Source organism: Hydra viridissima, unplaced genomic scaffold (assembly GCF_058129835.1).
Source record: "Hydra viridissima isolate aposymbiotic clone 2 unplaced genomic scaffold, HvirCarnegie_v1 scaffold_5, whole genome shotgun sequence".
NCBI lineage: Eukaryota > Metazoa > Cnidaria > Hydrozoa > Anthoathecata > Hydridae > Hydra > Hydra viridissima.
Genome location: NW_028324304.1, coordinates 9413471 through 9433188, shown reverse-complemented (window position 1 = coordinate 9433188; position 19718 = coordinate 9413471). Strand labels below are relative to the sequence as shown.

General features: G+C 26.0%; 1 protein-coding gene and 1 pseudogene across 3 annotated transcripts in view; one reads left to right on the top strand and one right to left on the bottom strand.

Moving 5' to 3' along the window:
- The window catches only part of LOC145188594 (WD repeat and FYVE domain-containing protein 3-like), a 40255-nt gene that overhangs the window by 11720 nt on the left and 8817 nt on the right, over positions 1 to 19718 (top strand). For 2 of the 3 annotated variants that reach the window (XM_090088551.1, XM_090088553.1), the window contains 25 exons: positions 184 to 257; positions 755 to 916; positions 2097 to 2282; positions 2433 to 2650; positions 2798 to 2965; positions 3372 to 3541; positions 5225 to 5407; positions 5614 to 5772; positions 5845 to 6025; positions 6185 to 6250; positions 6576 to 6662; positions 6960 to 7157; positions 7244 to 7347; positions 7445 to 7497; positions 7661 to 7705; positions 9695 to 9791; positions 14440 to 14517; positions 14620 to 14697; positions 15103 to 15235; positions 15627 to 15812; positions 16266 to 16342; positions 17768 to 17812; positions 18084 to 18319; positions 18674 to 18734; positions 18839 to 18927. In XM_090088551.1, coding sequence (XP_089944677.1) covers positions 184 to 257; positions 755 to 916; positions 2097 to 2282; positions 2433 to 2650; positions 2798 to 2965; positions 3372 to 3541; positions 5225 to 5407; positions 5614 to 5772; positions 5845 to 6025; positions 6185 to 6250; positions 6576 to 6662; positions 6960 to 7157; positions 7244 to 7347; positions 7445 to 7497; positions 7661 to 7705; positions 9695 to 9791; positions 14440 to 14517; positions 14620 to 14697; positions 15103 to 15235; positions 15627 to 15812; positions 16266 to 16342; positions 17768 to 17812; positions 18084 to 18319; positions 18674 to 18734; positions 18839 to 18927 — 3134 coding nt within the window. The remainder of the gene's footprint in view (positions 1 to 183; positions 258 to 754; positions 917 to 2096; positions 2283 to 2432; positions 2651 to 2797; positions 2966 to 3371; positions 3542 to 5224; positions 5408 to 5613; positions 5773 to 5844; positions 6026 to 6184; positions 6251 to 6575; positions 6663 to 6959; positions 7158 to 7243; positions 7348 to 7444; positions 7498 to 7660; positions 7706 to 9694; positions 9792 to 14439; positions 14518 to 14619; positions 14698 to 15102; positions 15236 to 15626; positions 15813 to 16265; positions 16343 to 17767; positions 17813 to 18083; positions 18320 to 18673; positions 18735 to 18838; positions 18928 to 19718) is intronic. The other variant, XM_090088552.1, reaches the window with a different exon arrangement.
- LOC149888512 (uncharacterized) lies at positions 10359 to 13860 on the bottom strand (annotated as a pseudogene).

The following is a 19718-nucleotide window of genomic DNA, read 5'->3' as shown; positions in this document are numbered from 1 at the left end:
ATGTGCATGCAAGTTTTAAAATAAAGCATGATATGCTTATTTTATCCACTGTTAAATGCTATTTTGTATTACTTTGAAAAAAAAATTCTTTTTTAATTATCATAACTTCTAGATACTCTTATGTTTATAAAATAATGGTTTATGCAATAAGTTATAGTAAAAGATGAATACAAATTTTTATAGATTTGGCATAACACACCTGGTCGTTTGGAGAAATCTCTCTTCTCTCATTTTTATGAATTGATTACCCAAGGGTTGTAAGCTTCAGTTGTTGTTATTTGTAATTTAAACCTTTAAAATCTTTTGTTTGTTTTACTTTTCAAAACAAGACCTTATTTATTTTTTATTATTTAAATCATTTTTTAAAATTAATTCCAAAGCAGAATTTTTATGTCCATAATTATAAATCAAACTATAAAAACACATTTAGTTATTTCAATTTTTTACTTTTTCATTCTAAAATAAAACTTATTTTTGACAAAATTTATTTCTTAACTTATCTTTATCACCAAAAAATTTATGGCTAAAAATATGATTTGAACTATGATTTGAAATATTATTTGTAATTGTTTTGTATAAAATGCCTAAACACTTCGATTATGGACTACTTTTATTTTAAGTGCTCAGTACTTAAACTTTTTAAATTCTTTTTATGATTTAATCTAAGCTGGCTTTTTTAAAAATATGTATTTCAAAATAAATTTACATAAAATAACTGTTTTTTTTTTCTTTTTTGTTTTCTACAAATGAACAGGGATCATAAACGAAACATTCAATGTATGTGTAAACTTAGTTGCATTCCAAAATTTATTCATATGATTCAAGAAGGAGATATGATTGAACCTACATTGCATACTGTAGCAAATGTTTTATCTGTTTTGCTTGCTCATTCAACTCAAACCAATGATTTACTCATGTAAGTTTTCTTTTGCTAACAAGAAAAATTGTTTTTCTAAGCAAGTTCTAATGGTTATAATTTGAAGCTGTAATAATTATTTTGGTAGAGTTGGTTTCTAGAGGAAGTAAATAGATATACTTTCTGTAGACAGTTTTTGTAATGCACCTAATAATAAAACCTGGGAAAGTTAAATTAATTTTTACATACTGTTGTGTTGACAAGTTTATGATTAAATTCAAATGGTACTAAAATTTTTTATAAATAGTTTTGATAATAATATTGATACTTTTACCAAGATGAGATTGTTTAAAAACTTTGACACTGTTGATTCAAAATTGTCTCAAAGAAAGTTCAAATACCATTTCTAGTGAGTCTTCTAAAGTAAGTCTTCCAAAAACTAGTCGAACTATTTATAATATCCCAATTAATTAATACCACCTAATAATACCAATTAAGTATTTATGACTAAAATTCTATTCATAACCATTGTTAAAATCTTTCGGTTTGGTTTTTCAAGATGCAAAATGTAAAATTGTAGTGGGAGTTGTTTCTGCTGCTAGTAAATTATTACATCAAACTTCAATTTCTGAAGGATGATTTGTTTAAATAACTTAGACACTGGGTTTTTCTTAAGGCTACAAAAACTATCCTTGGTTATAAAGCAATTTCTTAGGTTGGATAACATCTGAGACTCAATAGACAAATGCTTTTGCATAAGCTGTAACAGCTGATTAGTTTTTTGAAGCTGCCCCTGGTGGAAGGAAAAAATATGGAAAAAGTAAAAAGTCGAAAGCAATAAAAAGATAATCAAAGAAATCCAACACTTAGACAAAATTTTTTTTAATTGTGTCATTTTTTTCTAAATTGTGGTTCATAATTTCTCCTTTGCTTTAGCAATAGGTGACTTTTTGTCACAGGTTTTTCAAAATTAATGATGATAAATTTTTAAAGTAGTTTGTGAATTTTTAAGGCTGAGGTTGCAGTAGGGAAAAAAATAAAAGTTTGTTGATTTTCCCCTTTGATAAATAGAAAATCATATGCAAAAAAATGTCTACATTTTTGTTGCAATAAAAAAAAATCTAGTTAACAATTTTAACAATATCTTTCATGTTGCTAAAGTATTAGATGTTGTTACAAAATAGATTCTACTATGAAATTTTTATATTATTCACAATGGTCATCAAAATTTTTCTTTCAGAGTTGGCCAGTACTTAGCTAGTACAATCTCAATTAGTCAGAATGAGCAAGAAATTGACCTCGTAAGTGATTATGATGAATTGAGCCATGCATATGATATAAAAAGAACAATTGTTAAACGCAATGCATTGTTGGATATATTTATTCATTTGTTGTTATCTTCTGGCCAGGAGAAAGACTCAATATTGTAAGTTACATCATCATTTCTTATAAAAATTGAAAAATAAGTTACTATATATAACAGCTCAATGAAGATCTTTTTTGGATTTTTAAAAGGAAAAATAAAAATTAGAAAAATGATACTTGAACATTTTTTTTTTTTAATTTTTTCAATTAGGTTCAGTGATCAGCTATGTAGCATTCTTGGGTTTGACTGGTTCCTATTATTTCTTGGAGCTAAAGTGCATAAGCAAACAGTTTTGCGTGGGGCACGCATGCTTTTTATTTTACTTGGGAATTCTACTGCATTAAGTAACTTTCAATGTGGGTTAATGAATGGTTTTTGGTTAGAGGGTTGTGATGCCATTACAACAAAAAAAAGCAATGTTGCTGCAGGTTTTTTTTCACATAATTTATAAAATCATTTTAGTTAAGCTTTAAAGAAAATTCCAAAACAAAAATTTTAAATCAAAAGCTAAAAACTGGTTTACACAAAACGATGAGATTAAGTTTAAATAGATGTTATATAATCATTATTTTCAGGTTTCAATGTTGTGGAACCAGTACCTTCTACAGGTCTTGATCATGAAGTGAACCATCAGTCATACAAACAAAAAGGAATGCCATTGTTAACTGTTTTGCTTCAGGAACACACTGATCTCTCAGAAATTTACTTCCTACTTTTCTCTCTACTTTTTAATGCTAATGCAAGTAAGTCAAAAATATTTTTTATTTTTAACTAAAAAAAATTAGGTGTAAATAACTTGATAAACTTGTATATAGATGAACCTTTTAGTTTTTCAGTTCTTTTGCCTTTTTTTTTCTTATTTTTTCAAAATGTTATGCAAAAATATTTGATGATAAAAAAATTAAATTAAAATTAGGTTTCAGCAAAATAACTCAAAATAAGTTTCAAAAAACTATACAAATACATTCCAAAATTTATTCATATTCCTTTTGAGCTTTTAATATTTTTTATTCAAACAAAACCAGGTTGCTCATCACAAAAGTATTTTCAAAAAGTTAAAGTTGTCAAGAAAGTTTTATTATTGTCATTAAATTAGCTTAAGTTGTTTAAGTTGTATTTGAATGAAAAAAATTTATGCTTTTGATGAAGGTTTATTTGGTGAACATGCTGCACAAATAAACATGAATATGGAATTGAATAAGGACACATTTCTCAAGATTTTTGAATTATCTTTAAATAAACTGAAAGAAGATAAGCAGATGTATTTCTCAGATGCACTGTTGATATTGCTACATCTTGTCAGAAAACTCATGAGTCAGGTAAGTTTTAAAAGCCTCATTTATAAGTTAAGGTTTAATAATTACTTTTTAAAAAAAGCAAAAAAAAAAAAAAAAAAACGTAAAATAAATTTAACAAATGAGAATAGTACCATTGAACTTTTGAAAATTAGTGTGCAGTTTTAAATTTAAAACACACCAAAAAGTTGAAAGTTACAAAAGTTTGAGTCAGAATTTTACAATCCAAGAACACAATTTTTTTTAGGGTAAAAAACGCTTTTAATATTTTACTTGTTTCTGCTGAATGTTTTTTACTAGAAGCTTAATCCAATTGGCATTTTTTCTCTTGAATCTAAGTACACAATTTTGTCCATATATACTTTTAGTGATGTGAATTCTCCTATTTAATTCTTTATAATACCCATACCAATATTTTTCTCCTTCTACATTTTTCATAGTTGGCATTTGATACTTTGAATTGAATCTTTGGCCTTAAGAGGGTTAGAGAGGGTTGAAAATGTTGTTAACTGTTCAGCTCCAATTTTGCCCCTTCTGATCAAATATTTTATTTAGTTTTATTATTTCCCATTAATTTAATATTTCAAAGTTGTTGAAAATGTAAATTGAACAGAAAATCTTAATTATATTATATGAAAGAAAAAAGTATGGGACACTGTATCAGTAAAAAAACATTTGAAAAATAATGGTAAAAGAAATAACACATTTTTAAAGAAGCTGAAGACTAATTTAAAATAAATTTAATATTTAAAAGATAAGTAACACTTAGATATTTAAAGTTAATAATTAAGGACTAATTACTATTAGTTTATACCGAAACCTTTTTTTCCATTTTCTATTTTTCTTTATTTCTTTATTCCATATTTTAGATTTAAACAACAAAATGTATATTCAGAAATTGCACTAAAAACAAATTTAAAATAATGATAGTTGGGGGGGGGAGGGCATCATACATTTTCAAGTCTTTCAGTTCAAGAAAATACTTTTCTATTTGTTTTAATTTATGTTTAAAACAGTAAAATATCAAAAACCTGATCGTTCTAAAAATATTACTAGATTTTTATTTGTTTTATTTTTTAAAAATATTACTAGATATTTTAGGTGTCTTAAGTCAAAAAATTCTAGCCGAATTCTACCCAACGGGTGCCTCTCCTTAAGAAGTTTGAGGCAACTCTCTACAAATAAAATTTGCATCGAACTTCTTAAAGGAGAGGCTTCTTTTATTTTGGCTAGATTTACATGAAAAGATTATGTGAATATTAAAGAGTGATAATTAAGATAAGATTTTTTTTTCTTGAGTTATATTTGATTTTTATTTGAAAGATATTGTGTTTTACAGTCTCCAAGTCTCTCTATGAGTACTTAAAGGGCCATGTCAAGTAAATGGGACAAGTACAAATTCTATGTAGATATGAGATTGAACATATCTACATGTGTACATGCTCAAATTTTAAAATAAGGAGCTTAAAAAAAGGAGCAATAAAACAAGGTTCAATTAAAAAAACACCCAACACTTTTAAAACAAGGTTCAGTTAAAAAACACACAACATTTTTAAAAGTAATAGCTCAGTACTTGTAAGATTATTATGTACTTATTTCTAGCAATAAAAAAATGGTGCTTGAAAATCATTGTGAGATTTTAGAAGTTTCATATTTCAGAAAGAGTTAAGTTATTCAAACTTTATTATTATTTTTTTCTTTTTTTAGAAAAGCATGTTAAGAGAAACAGATGAATGTGTACCTGGAACTATAATTCAACTTCTTGAGTACCTTCATGATAATAGCTCAGTAATAGCATCATTTTTTTGTTCTCCCTCAGTTCTCTCTGCTCTAATAGCTACTCTTTTTACAATTGATGAAAGTAAAGATGCTATTGACTATGGTGTTGAGGTATTTTTGTACTTTTGGTTTTTGATAAGGTATATAAAAATATTTCTATTTTAAGAAAATAAAGTTAAATTTTTTCTAAATTTTTAAAAATAACGTTAATTTAAATCAGTGAAAATGATCATTTTTAAAGTCTTGTTTGTATTTTCTGTTACCTACATTACACTTAATCAGTTTTAAGATTACTAATTTAATATTTACTTGTGCAGGTTAATGATCTTCTAGATGGTGGCTTACCTTTTGACAGTCTTTCATTAATTGAACATCCCTGTCGAAGTTTGATTTTTAATCTTTTGACTAAGATTTTCTTAGATCAAGTTTATCAAACTAGTGGTAAAATCCAAACATTCACTGACACAGTTTTTCAGGTTGGTTTTTGAAAGTATAAAGTCAAGTGTTTCTTTTTCTGAATATTAAAAACAATTTGTTTTCTTTTGCAGTGTTTGCCAACCTATTCAAGTTTCACTCAGCAACAAAAATTTACAACTCTTTTTGTGACAGCTGTAATTGAAGAGTTTGTTCAGTTCATGAAGACAAATCAGTTAAAAAGTTTTGATCATGTAAGATGCTACACTAATGGTATTGCTTTTGTGGCTAAGGTTGTGGATCGATTATGGCTAGGTAAGTTTATTTCAGAGTAAATAGTTTTTGATAAGATTTTGTTGAGCAGAGTGTTGAGGAATTTTTATCAATTATAGAAATAATTTTTTCTTTTACTTATGCTTATTTTAATTTTTATTTAAATCTTATATTTTATATTTATTGTCTGCTTTCATTCAGGCTTTTTTGAAGAAAGCTACAAAGTGATCTTTCAGTTCATATTACTTTTGTTAAGCAAGTGTGAAAGTAAGGTTTTTTACTATTTTTTTTTTATGTATATAATAGTGTATAAGGCAAGACTTCTAGCTGCTATAAATGAATCAAAAATGCTCCTTAAGAACATTAGAAGGCAAAACTCTGTGGAAAAGACACCATGGTTTGTATATTTTTTATAAAACATTCAACTACCCTTTCCAGTTAAAAATAGCAACTCCACTTATAAAACAGATTGACTTATATACTAGAATATACGTTATTTATTATTAGAAACTTTTTAATATGAGTGGCTTTTATGAAGCAGAATAGTATAGTCATGTTCTTTTTTCATCTTACATAGAATTATTTTATATAGAATTTGGTTTAAATACTGATTTATTGTACCACTCTATGAATCGTGTTTTACTTTTTCAATTTTCAAAGCCTGGCCAACGAATAACAGGTATTCAATCTTAATAATTTAAGATATTGTAATTAATCATGATTTTTGTTTGTTTGTTGCATATTTAGATTTTTTTATTTGTTGCATATTTAAATTTTTTTATTTGTTGCATAATTAGATTGTTTTGTTTGTTGCATAATTAGATTTAAAATTATTTTTTGTAGTATGATTTTTTTTTTCCTTCTTTACTTATAAGATATTTTAGGTCTTGTGATTTTGTTATTTTATTAGCAATATTTTTGATTAAAATTTGGTGTTAAATCAATAACCTTTAATTTTCTTTTATTTTCTTGATAGACCAAACAAACCTGCTTGAACTTTTGCACTTATTGACAAGTACTAGCAAAATTGTTTTTTCTCCACAAAACCGTAGTCCTGAGTTCATAACATGTTTAACACATTGGTTGTTGGTTGTGGGCTGTGCCCAACAACGCAAACCTTCCCTTTTATTTGCTTATGAATCCTATCAATCAGAAGATGAAAGTTCCGATGATGGTGCATAATTCATTGATTTTTTTTTTAGTTTTTTGTTTGTCTTTATTTCCATCATATGCATGCATTTTGAAACAATTTTTTATTAGGTTCAACTTTGGAGATTGTCAAAGATAATTCAACAGATATGAACCAGTTAATTGCTGTTGCATCTGAGCGTGCTTGGGCTGTTTTTTATTCACATAAAAAAGATGTTAGCTCTTTAAATATATTTTTCCATTTTACCAGTTAAAATTTTTTTCTAACTTTTATAATCATCTTTTTTTTTTGTTCTGTTTCTACTTTTGTAGTCTATTGAAGAGGTGTTTGGAGTACATTCTTCATTTGTTTCCTATGAAGCTGTGTAAGCTTTTATTATTTATCTTATCTTTTTAAAGACATATGAGGGTGGTTGTTAACATAATATACTATTAAGGTTATTTATTAATGTAATTTTTTAAATTTTATGTTGGAAAAATGGTTTTAGAAAATAAATAAGATTATTGTAGTCTTTTTACTGTTTATAGGTCAATGACACCAGGACAATTGACTTTAGACATATCTACTGCTGAGTAAGTTTATTTTTATTGTTGCTAATATAAAGTTTATTTTGAAAAATGATTTTTCTTCTTATTATTATTAGTAGTAGTAGTATTTATTGATTTATATTCAACACTTTTAAAATAAAATGTTTGCCTACAACTTTATATATTCAAAATCAGATATTTTAAAATGAGATAACTAGTTTAGAATTTTAAATTTCCAAGATTGAAGTTCAATATATTTTTGTAAATTAACATATTTTTTAATACAATATACCTGAAATTTGGTGGAGCTATAGTTATACCCTAGTTGCAGTCACTGCAACATTACTCAATATATATGCAGTTGCGTGCAAAAGCTTATAAACAGCTAAATTTTTCAAGTTTCTTTGCCATAACTTTTTGACTTTTGACTGAAAATGAATAAAACTTTTAATAATTATTCCTATATATTATATAGTAAGTTTTATATAGTATGATTTATTCAAAAAAATGATAACTTGTAATAAAATGAAGAAATTCAAATTTTATTGAAAACATCGCCGTGCAAATTTTTATAAACAATTCCATACCCCATTAAGAAAATCAAAGTTTGATTAAGAAAAATGTATTTATATCAAAATTAATTTACTGGATATAATATTTAACTTAACTTGAATCTAAAAATTAGTGGGAAAATTAAAGTAATTGTCTAGAGAAAGTAAAAATTTAATAAGAAGTGCTGTAGAGAAGAAGATTCCTTATAAGCAAATTTCTGAGCTTTATGATTTTGTTAAATCAACAATTAGCATGCTAGTTAAGAGATAGAAACCAATAGACACTTGAAAACAAGCATCATTCAGGCAGGCCAAAAATAACTACAGAACATCAAGACAGAGCTTTGGTAAGAAAATTAAAACAAGATCCCTGCAAAAGTGCTGTCAAATTAAGTAGCATTTTGAGTAATAAATATATTGTTAAGTGCAGCGTAGATTCTGCAAAATATTGCCTTTGTCAGCATAATTATTTTGGTAATTGTCCTGCCAAGAAACCATTAATATTATTATATAATCGCTCAGCCCAAATGAAATTTTCAAAAGATTATTTGCATTAGACTTCAAAAGTCCAATACAAATGATCTTATTCAGTGACATATCAAAGTTTTGTATGTTTGTTAGCAATGTTATCAAGTACATGAGACGTCTGAAAGAGGAAAGACTTGTTCCTAAGTATCAAATGCCAACAGTTAAACATGGTGGTGACAAATAATGGTTTGGGGATCTTTCAGTTGTGATTCTAATGGCCTACTTCATCACATCGATCATATTTAGATATAATCAATGCAATGAAGTGGGCCATTAGAATCAAGACTGAAAGTAAATCAATACTTTGATTATATTTAAATAAAATCAATGCATTGATTATATTTAGATATAATCAAGAATGTTATGCTGCCAGTCCAAAATAAGAATTTTTTTCAATTTGAAAAGAATTCTTATTTTGGACTGGCTTTCTCAAAACCCAGGCTTAAATCCAATTGAACATCTTTGAGAGTATTTCGATTGCCAATTGAAAAACTGACCAATAAAAATGATTTATTCCAGGTGCTTTGGGATTGTTGGGCAAATATCCCCATAGATGTTCTGATCAACTTAGTTGACTCTATACCTTGTTGTTGTTAAGCAATTTTAAAGTTTAGAGGCTAACCAACAAAATACTAAGGTGCTGTGCTGAAATTTTGTGGAGGAATTAGAAATAGTATCTCCTTTTTGAATTTTTTCATTTGTTTATAAACTTTTGCATGATTATGTTTTCAATAAAATTTGAATTTATCCCTTCCGTTACAAGTTATCATTTTTTTTGAGTAATTTATAGTATGTAAACACATTATAGGAACAATTATCAAAAATTTCATTTATTTTCAATGAGAAGTCAAAAGTTTATGATAAAAAAACTAGAAAAATTTAACTGTTTATAAACTTTTGCACGCTACTGTATGTATGTATATACATATATATAATTTTTATCAAATTTAAATAGGAAGCTGCTCAAGGACCAAGCTGCACGTTGTTGGATTAACTACATTGGAAATGAACAGAAGAAGAGAAATGAGTTTTTAGCCAGTCCATCTCAAACAGTATGTTTCTAATGTTTCAATGTTTTTAACAGAGTTTGAACAGTTTTTCTTACACTTTAAAATAAAAAGTTCTTGTTTATTGGTTGTTTAATGGTTCACGACTGATTGGTGTATATGGGATATATTCCATCGATTATAGACTATATTATATTATATATTATATTACATATATTATAGACTATAAAAAGTTTATAAAATAGCTGCCTATAGCAATTTCATAGACTTTTTATGATATTCTATAAACCATCTGTATATTACATATAAGAAATATTTGCTATTAGGAGAAAAAGTAAGAAAAAGTGCATTTATATACTTTAAAACAAATGATATTATATTAAATGACTATATATTGAATAATCAAAAAAGACAGAAATACAATATGTGCATTTTTATAACATCTTTCATATTTTAACTCTTTTTAACTTTCAACACAATGTTTAATCTTAGTTTGATTGCTGTTCATACATCCTTTGACGACACTTCCAGTATCTGACAGGCACAAGCTAAAAATACAAGAGTTTAATTTATTGATTTCTTTTGTTTAACAAAGAAATTTAAATGCTATAACTATTTACTAACAACACCATCAACAAGGTCTTGACAAATTTTGGGTTTTGCTAGAAAAACTGACACTTCTTACCCACCAATGACACTAAAAGATCATTTACAATTCTATTTGTACCATGCGATTTGTTACATTTGCTGAATTTTACATGGTCAATTTATATTTTGTGATCTGGCACTAATTGTTTCTAAATTATAAAATAAAAGTACTATGAATATAATTCAAATAATTAAATATATAAGTAAAAAAATAGATAAATTTTGCAACATGAAAATTCTTACTTTACTAGAACCGTCTGGGTAGTTAGGTTCTTTCCAGATAGTGGACAAACACACAGGCGATTCAGTAAGATTTGATTTAGAAATAAGACTGTCATTAAAAGCATTACTATTTGTTATGCTAAATGAATGATTAAGTTATTCAGACATATCAGAAGAGTTAAGAGCGTGAGAGGTTGCTCTACTAGACCCATATGAATTGCTGGGTGCCTTCCACTTCTGAAAAGATGAATGAAAACTTTGAGTTACGTTGAAGTCACATGCATTTTCTAATTCAACAAAATCATTTGATAAATCTGAATATTGATTTGAATAAGATGGAAGACTTTTTGTCAATTTTGGTATATGATATGTTAAGGAAGATAGATCATGGGGCTTGTTTAACTGCAAAACTCCATTACATAAGTCCTGGGTTGATCTCTCTAGTGAAGTTAACACACAAATAATCCCTAAAAGAGTCATTAAAAAAAAAAAGTTAAAACAACTAAAATTAATATTAGTAAATGCAATTCATTTAAGAAACAATGTAGGCAAATAGGAAACAAAACATCATTCACTTTTTTCATATTCATAATGCTCTTTTATTGATGTCTCCATTGTAGTGAGAAGTTTAACAATTCCTAATTAAATATTAATTTAAAATTTTTAAACGATGCATAAACTCTTTTTAAATGCATTTCAAAGCTTTACTTACTGTTTTCATTTCATTCCTTCCCTTTAAAACCTCCTTAAATACAAAACAGCTATATTAATTTCATTAAAGTTAAAATGACATTATGGAGTCCCCTCCAAACCACAAAAGTGTGGAACCCTGTGTATATGTGTATGTATATATATATATATATTTACATATACACACAGACATATACATACAGACAACACAAAAATGTAGATACGTATAACTTTAAAGACACCTGTAGCTCTTTCTTGCAGTTGTGCACATAAAACTTTCTCTTTTTTTCAGTTTATCAAGTTTAATTTCTAAAGCAACTTTATCTGCATTCTAAAATAAAAACATAAAGGAATACTGAATTTAACTAAAATTAGAAGGATTTATACAATAAATATACAATTTTTTTGATAACTTCAATGTTTTCTTTAACACGTTTAGCTTTTGCACAACTTTTACAATCATATTTCTATAAAAAGCTGATGAACTAGAATGAAATATTTTAAAATATTTCATTCTAGTTCATTCTAGTATTTAACATTTGTAAAAAACAGTTTTTAAAAATGTTCATCATAACCACAATTAAAGTTATCTGATTTGGTAATGGTGGAACAACTTTTACAAAGGTGTTTGCTTGATTGTTCAACTCCTCCAAATCATCTTAATTGTTTAAACTATAAAATATTATAATAATTGTTTAATTAAAATAATGGAATTTTTACACCTGCATATAAATGTATGTATATCCTAAATTCTGCTTACCCCCAATTTTAAAACCTTTGCCTCATAATTTTTCCAAGTAGGAGAATCAGACTTTATTGCCTGGTTCTGCAACAGTTCATTTAAATGACTTGATGGCCACTGTACAACAACATTTTCTCCATATACAATAGGACCTTTAATTCAACCTGTTCAACCAACCTAAATGAAATTAGTTAAATAGTAATAAGTATTGAAATACTAATTAAATATAAGTTTTCACACAGGCAAATGGAAAACTTTAAATGAATTTTCTGTTTATACCAGCCAAAAAAGAAGTAAAATAGAAATAAAGTACTGCAATAAAACAAATGATTATTAATAAAAAATATTTTTACTATTACTAATTAATACTATTTTATTTTTATTATCATTCTGTTGTAGATTAAATTTAATAATATTATATATATATATATGTATATGTATATATATGTATATATAATATTATTAAATTTAATCTACAGCAGAAAAATCTGTGGAGGTGGAAAAGTCACTAACCCCTGCTATTGTAGATCCAATATTGATGATTAAAAAACAATTGTGAAAAAGAAGAAAAATGGCACCATAAGCATATGAATAATTATTGCCCTATAATTTGTAAATAAAGTTAAAACAATATATATCTACACTAAAATCTACAACTTTTCAAAGAAAATAAAATCCAAGCGCCCTTTTTTGGTTTGTGTATATCTAATTTATGTCACGACATGTAAATTACATATATATATATATACACACACACACACACATACATACATAATTGATATGTAGTTGCAATGAGAAATGTTTCCCTCAAGTTTAAATAAAGAAATAAACTAAAAATCAAAAGAAAAATTTCCTAAATATTGAGTTGATACAGCTGCACAATTATTTATTCAAAAAGACAAAATTAGCCTATTTTTGTATATATAATAAAATATCATTTATATAAAATACTATTGTAACATTATATATAACAACAATTTTTTATATAAAAATCCACAATATAAAATTCAATAGATTGTTATTTTCTCAAGATGCATGTTCTTTTGTAGAATATCTCTATGATCTTATACTAGATCAATTCTATAGACAAAATTTCTAGAACCCAGGACAAAAAGTTATATAGATTTTCTATTAAACTATTTCATTTCTATAGGAGTTCTGTAAAAATAATTGAGTTCTATAAAATTTCTATAGACAATTTCTTGAAGTCTATAGAAATTCAAAATATGTTTTGAATTTCTATAGAATTCCTATAGAAATGAAATGGTTTTATACAAAATCTATAGAACTTTTTGTCCTGGGAATAGCTCAACTTTACTCATTACTGACAAATTCAAAAACCTTATATTATTTTCCAGTTTTCTGCACCAATACCTAAACTTTCTTATAAAAGCCTTAACAGTTTCTTTTAAGTCAATTACGTTGGTTTCTCTACACTGTAGTAGCAAATTAAGATAATTTAGTTCGGAAAAACATCATTTAAATATGCCAGCTTTTACTTAAAATTATCATCATTCATTTTTATCAAGTTTTTCTCAATCATAGTTTCGTGCTTTTTCATGCTCTATTGATTTACTCTCTACTCCCTAGAATGTCTTTAAATCCTTAAAAAATTTTTTACTTTTTGATATTTTTTATTTTTAGGTATTTGATTTATTTAGAGTTAGAATCTTTTTGTTTCAGCAAAATCAGTTTTTTGTAACAAAAAGTCTTTTATAAGTAAAATCAACTTTTATGTAAGTGGCAATCTCTCCCAAAGGCTATTTCTTCTTCATGAACACAGACAGTTTGTAGCTTTATTTCAACAATCATTGTTCATGAAAAGTTTTATTGCAATAAAATAAATAAAATTCAAATTAAAAAAGTTATTGCTACTAAAAGACGCCATTTTGCTCACAATTGATACTTAGAATAGTACTTAGGATAATGTATGGATTTCAAATGTTTTAAATATGTAAATAATAAGTTTTTTCTTATAAATACTCTTCTTTTTTCTTCAACTTTTCATTTTTAAAATTATCTTTTCTAATAGAAATTTTAATTTATTTTTATTGGCATTTTTTTTGCTGATTCTTTCTACAAACATCTAAAACTTTTTGTTCAGCTAAAAATGTTTTTTTTTTTGTGTGTTTTTTGACAATTTTTCCATAATGAGCTACAACATCTCTTCTAGTTTTTGTGAATTCGTGACAGATATTCTTAAATTCTCTAAGTCTGTATTTCTTTTGTAATTCATTCCTTGTGACTAAGTTGCTATATTTTTGATATAGTGGAATCCTCTGCAATACAGTTATTACAATAATACAGTTGTTTTATTTTATTTACATTACAAACAATATTACTGTTAAGAAAAAATTTTTAATTTGTTTGAAGTTCATGTTTGATTTTAAGTCATCCAAAAGAGCATCCAAAAAGTGGACAAAGCCACTTAAGAAGGAAAAAGTTTCTGAAGAAAATGTTTCAGTTCAGGTTGTTTTTAATTCCTTTGTTGAATTTAACAGTCTTGTTGTAAAGAATCAATTGAAAATTAAGACAAACAAAGTGTTTACAAAAATCTTGAATTGTTTCTAGGAAACATTAAATTGGGTGAGTGTACATCTACGTGCTGTTAAGGCTCTGATGAAGATAAGAAGTTCAAAACATGCACAGGTGAAATGTATTCATAATTAACTTTTTCTTAATGAGATTAAAAAAAATTTTTTTTATTCATTTGGCTAGCACAGACTTTTTAGTAAAGGATTTGATTAAGATTGAATAAGTAAATAATCAATTTCTTAGAGAGTCTTGAGGCTTGGGAAGGGGTAAGTTTTACAAAGAATTTAAAGGCTTGAGGAACAGTAAGTTTAGAGGAGCTACATGTAGTACTTCTCTGAGAGAGTAGAGAGCAGTAAAGAAAAGAAACCATTAAGAGCATCAGCTTACTTCAATTCTCTCTAAAAATTGAATAAAAAAAGTATCAAAACAGCAGAGTTTTTTCTACTTGGATATAATTATTCAATTGTATATTGTTATTTTTTCTCTGTTTTATTTTTAAATTTCTTTTTGAAATTTCAGGAAATAGCTCTACTTAAAAATTCAGCTGAGAAATGCTGGTCAAAAATGGAGCTTGAATTGATTAGAGAGGGAGGAATATGGGGGCCAGATCATACAAATATTCTTGAAAAATGGATGCTTGATGATATTGAAGGTGCTGAGTTCTTTTATTTTGGTTTCTGTCTATTTTTTCTTTTTTTTTTTTTCTCACTTAAATTAAGAATTTAAAAAAGTTAAAGTTGTAAATTTTTTTTTAATTTTAAAAGTTAAACTTGTTCATCTTTTCTTATGTTTAAGTTTTTATAGAAAGATTTTTAAAAACATTTTTTATTGTTTACTTTTAATTACTGTTGTTTACTTTTAAAGTTCTGTAAATGAAATGACTTTGTTGGTAAAAAAATATTTTTTTAAAGAAAAGTGAATTCTATTTATCAGTTAATTATTTTTTAATAAATTAGATTGAAAAATCGAAACAATTTTTTTTTTTAATGTATAAATTATATAATTTTTTTTTTTTTTTATAATTCTCTTGTGTTTTCTTTTAGGCCCGTGTCGAATGCGCAAAAAACTTAAACGCAATGATATGTTTTATATGCATTACCCATATGTTGAACAAGAACAAGATATTTTATGTACCAAAAATCGCTTTGCCTATTCTCATGACAGTAAGATCTTATATCAGTTGTGTCAAAAATATACAATGCGATCAGATCAAACCACAACAGCTTTGAGTAAGTTTTAATGCTAAATAAAGTTTAATTTTTTTTCTACCAGTATTTACTTTAATGAGTTTTTTAAAATTTAACAAAATATTTTAAAAAGTAAAGCAAATAAACAGAAAAAACAACCATTGATTTATATTGCTATTGTTATAAATTCATATTTTAAAGTTTTCGATTGTTTTTTAATTTTAGAACTTCATTTTTTTAATCAAACTTTTAAAACATTTAAAATGAAAATTTTTATGATAAATTTAGTTGAAAAAAAAAAACCCGGTCTACTCCTTGTTTCCAATTTTGCTGAATTTAAAAATTGGTAAATTTGAGTTTTAAGTTTACAACATAGAAGTAAAAGAAATCAGCATTTATTTATCTTACATTTAGCAACAAAAGTTTGCTTAAAATAAGCTTTTTTCATTTACTTACAAGATATTTGTGTTGAAAAGTTTTATGAACTTGTTTCAGCAATAAACAAACCGTTTTGCTGGAAACCCAAACTTTACTCTGTTGATGGCTTTGAAGCAGAAGATTCTAAAGAGGAAGTATGATATTTTAACAATATTTAAATGGCATTAGTTTTATATTCAACATAAAATAAATTATTCAGAAACAAGAGAAATATGTTTACAGAATAATGCAATGCACTATGGTACATATTGAAGAATATGTACCATAGTGCATTGCAATATCCTGCAGCATTAAAACATAAAGTTTTAATTAAAATGTTAAGTCTTAATGTCTTTATACCCATGTTTTAAATACTTTGGTGCTTCATAACCTAATGCTAACATAGTTCATTTGAATTTATTGATGCTTTGCCAAATTTAATGTCAACTTATATAAAGATGTAATCATCATAAAATTAAGCCTTAAGCTTTATAGGTGTCAATATTTGCACTAAAATGTAAGGTAATTTAAATGTACCTATGCTTTTTAACTCCTTTCCGCATGAGGTAGTATGGCTACACGCGCGCATTTTAAAAATATATTTTAATGGGATATACTGTTAATAATTCATTTCCATGTTTAAACATGGAGATATATTATCAACAATATATCTGATTAAAATATATTCTTAAAATCATAGCACCTTAAATTCAAATAGTTTTATATATGATACCCCATGTGGAAAGAGATTAAATGAAATTAGAAGCTTGATATAGTTTGAAAAAGTGACTAGCTTTATATTCTCTCTGTTCAACATTTTTTCATTTAAAAGTTGTTTTTACACTTTTTATTACCTGTTTAATAATATATATAAATAATATGTAAAGATATGTATTATAACTAATATTACTTTTCTTTTAAATAAAAAATAAAAAATACATGTTTATCTGGCTATGCCAATTAGGTTTCTTGTTTGCCTCTGGATTTAAATTAAAATCACTTATTTGAATAAAGTAAGTGATTTTAATTTAAATCCAGAGGCAAAATGTAAATCATGTAATAAAACTTAATTTTATTAAGTTTTATTACATGGTTTACATTTTGAAAATTTCTTCAAAGTTTTACTTGAGTTAAATTTTTAATTAAGAAATTTTTTTTTTAAAGAGAAATTTTTAAGAAGAAAGATCATTTGAGTTACAATTGTTCTTAAATGATATTTGCTTATTCAATATTCAGAGAGGTGTTTTGATCTATTCAGGAATTTCGATTTAAAATTTTGGTTTAAATTATTTTAGATGTAAACTTTTTATTCTCAAATTTTGGAAAAGAAATTCTTGAAGTCTCCAGAGTATTTAATGAATGTTATTTTGAATATTGAGATTGTTGAATCATGCAAATTCTTTAGCATGTGTTGAGTTTTTTTAAATTTTTTTTACTAGCATATGTAGAAAACTTATACAATAAAAAAAAAAGAAAAATATCTACACCTTACACTCTTAAAGTTAATGTTTTGGATTGGTTTTTTTTTTTTATTCTTTGGTTGAAATTTTTTTTTTGAAATATTTAACCCTTTAATTCAGGTTAACACTCAAACTATTATTCAACTTCTGGAGAGAGGGGAAAAGGTTTCTTGATTTCTTATTGTGTGTGTGTGTGTGTGTATGTGTGTATGTGTGTGTGTGTGTGTGTGTGTGTGTGTGTGTGTGTGTGTGTGTGTGTGTGTGTGTGTGTGTGTGTGTGTGTGTGTGTGTGTGTTATCTTTGATACCTATTCTAAAAATTTAATTACACACAAATACAAGTACATACTTTTCACATAAATATGATTACAAAATTTACACATAAAAACATAAATATTCTCCTTTTGTATTTATTGATGTGCTTGTTCTGTCTGCAGATATATTCCATGTATCGGTGCGCACGAGTGTGTGGTTTGGATAGTTCAGAAGGACTTTTTCTTTTTGGAAGAAAACATTTCTATGTTATTGATGGATTCACCCTGATGTCTGCTGAAAGAAAAGGCACAAACTCTTCTAATCAAGTAAAAGAAATTAAAGACATTAATACATTACCAGAAGGTTCTCATGAACCCCTAATACCTGCTGCCAAAGGAAATTTTATGCTTCAAAGATCGTATGTATTTAATTATTATATTTTTTTATGCTTAAATATTGGCAGTCTTTTCATTAAGATAATGATTTAAGTTATAAATAAAATTTAGTAGATATAATTCTAATTTCTGCTTTGTAAAAGCTTGTTAGAAATTGAACTATAGTAATAAGTTATCCATAAAATTTTAAATTGTTGATAAGATAAAAAAATTTTTCTACAGAAAATAAGAAATTAAAATGAATAACTTTTAGATATTTTTTAGATACATTTGCCTATTGTCAGATCTTATGAGCTCATTTTCCAGGATCATGACAGGCAGTTGGAAACCTTTTTATTATTTTTATTTTATTTTTTATCATTTTTTTACCTTTTAAGTTTAAGCAAATGGAGTTTCTCTGACATCAGAGAAGTTCACAAAAGAAGATATTTGTTAAAGGTGAATTTTATTTGCTTTCATCAAAAATATTTCCAGTTTCTGTACCTCATCATCTCTATAAAAGTTCATACGCTTTATATATTCCTTTTAAAACTATATTGTAGGACATTGCAATTGAAGTGTTTGCAAATGATGGTAACAACCATTTACTTGTATTTCCAAAGCAAGTAGCAAGAGATAAAGTTTACAGCCGGTAACTTGTTTTTTTTTTTTTGTTTTTTTTTTGTTTTTTTTTAACATTTGACTTGACTTTTTTTGGTTTGGGTGTTGTTTCTTGTCAAATCTTTTTTTAAATTCCCCAACAAATGAGCTCAGTACTGATGAATATATGAATAGTAATTTGTCTAAATTTTTGATGTTAAACATTTTTTTGTTTGTTTGTTTGATTTGAATATTTTTTTTAAACATTTAAACATTTCAAGTTAGATTTGACAACAAACAAATTCACTTGTATAATGTTTTTTAATTTTTCCTGATATTATATATTTCATTCTTACTTAATGTATAACTTTATTTTATTAATTTGAACACTTAAGTAGATTTTAAAAAAAAATGTATAAATAGTTAAAATTCTTTATTGGAATTGGTTTAGACAGTTGTCTTGTGCTTCTTTTAGAATTAACTGTTACTTTTCATTTTGTATACTTCTATGTTTTTTATTTCTAAAATATTATCAAAAATGTTATGATCTCGGAAATGTCTTTTACAAAATTACATTCTACTAAGTTAAAAATAATGAAGGACAAAAAAAGTCTTGCATCCTAAGTGGAATGCTTACAAGTGTGCTGATAACAAAATCATTAAAATCACTTCTCAAAAGAATGTCCTCAGTAAGTGAACACAGAATAACAGCTGGTGGCACATTAAAGATAATTATTACACACTGAAGCATATCTTATTTGCAAAGAAATAGGTTTTAAAATGCTAAGAACTTGTGGCTAGTAGTGTCTTGGTACAGTGGTTTAACATTGATCTGAAAGTTGT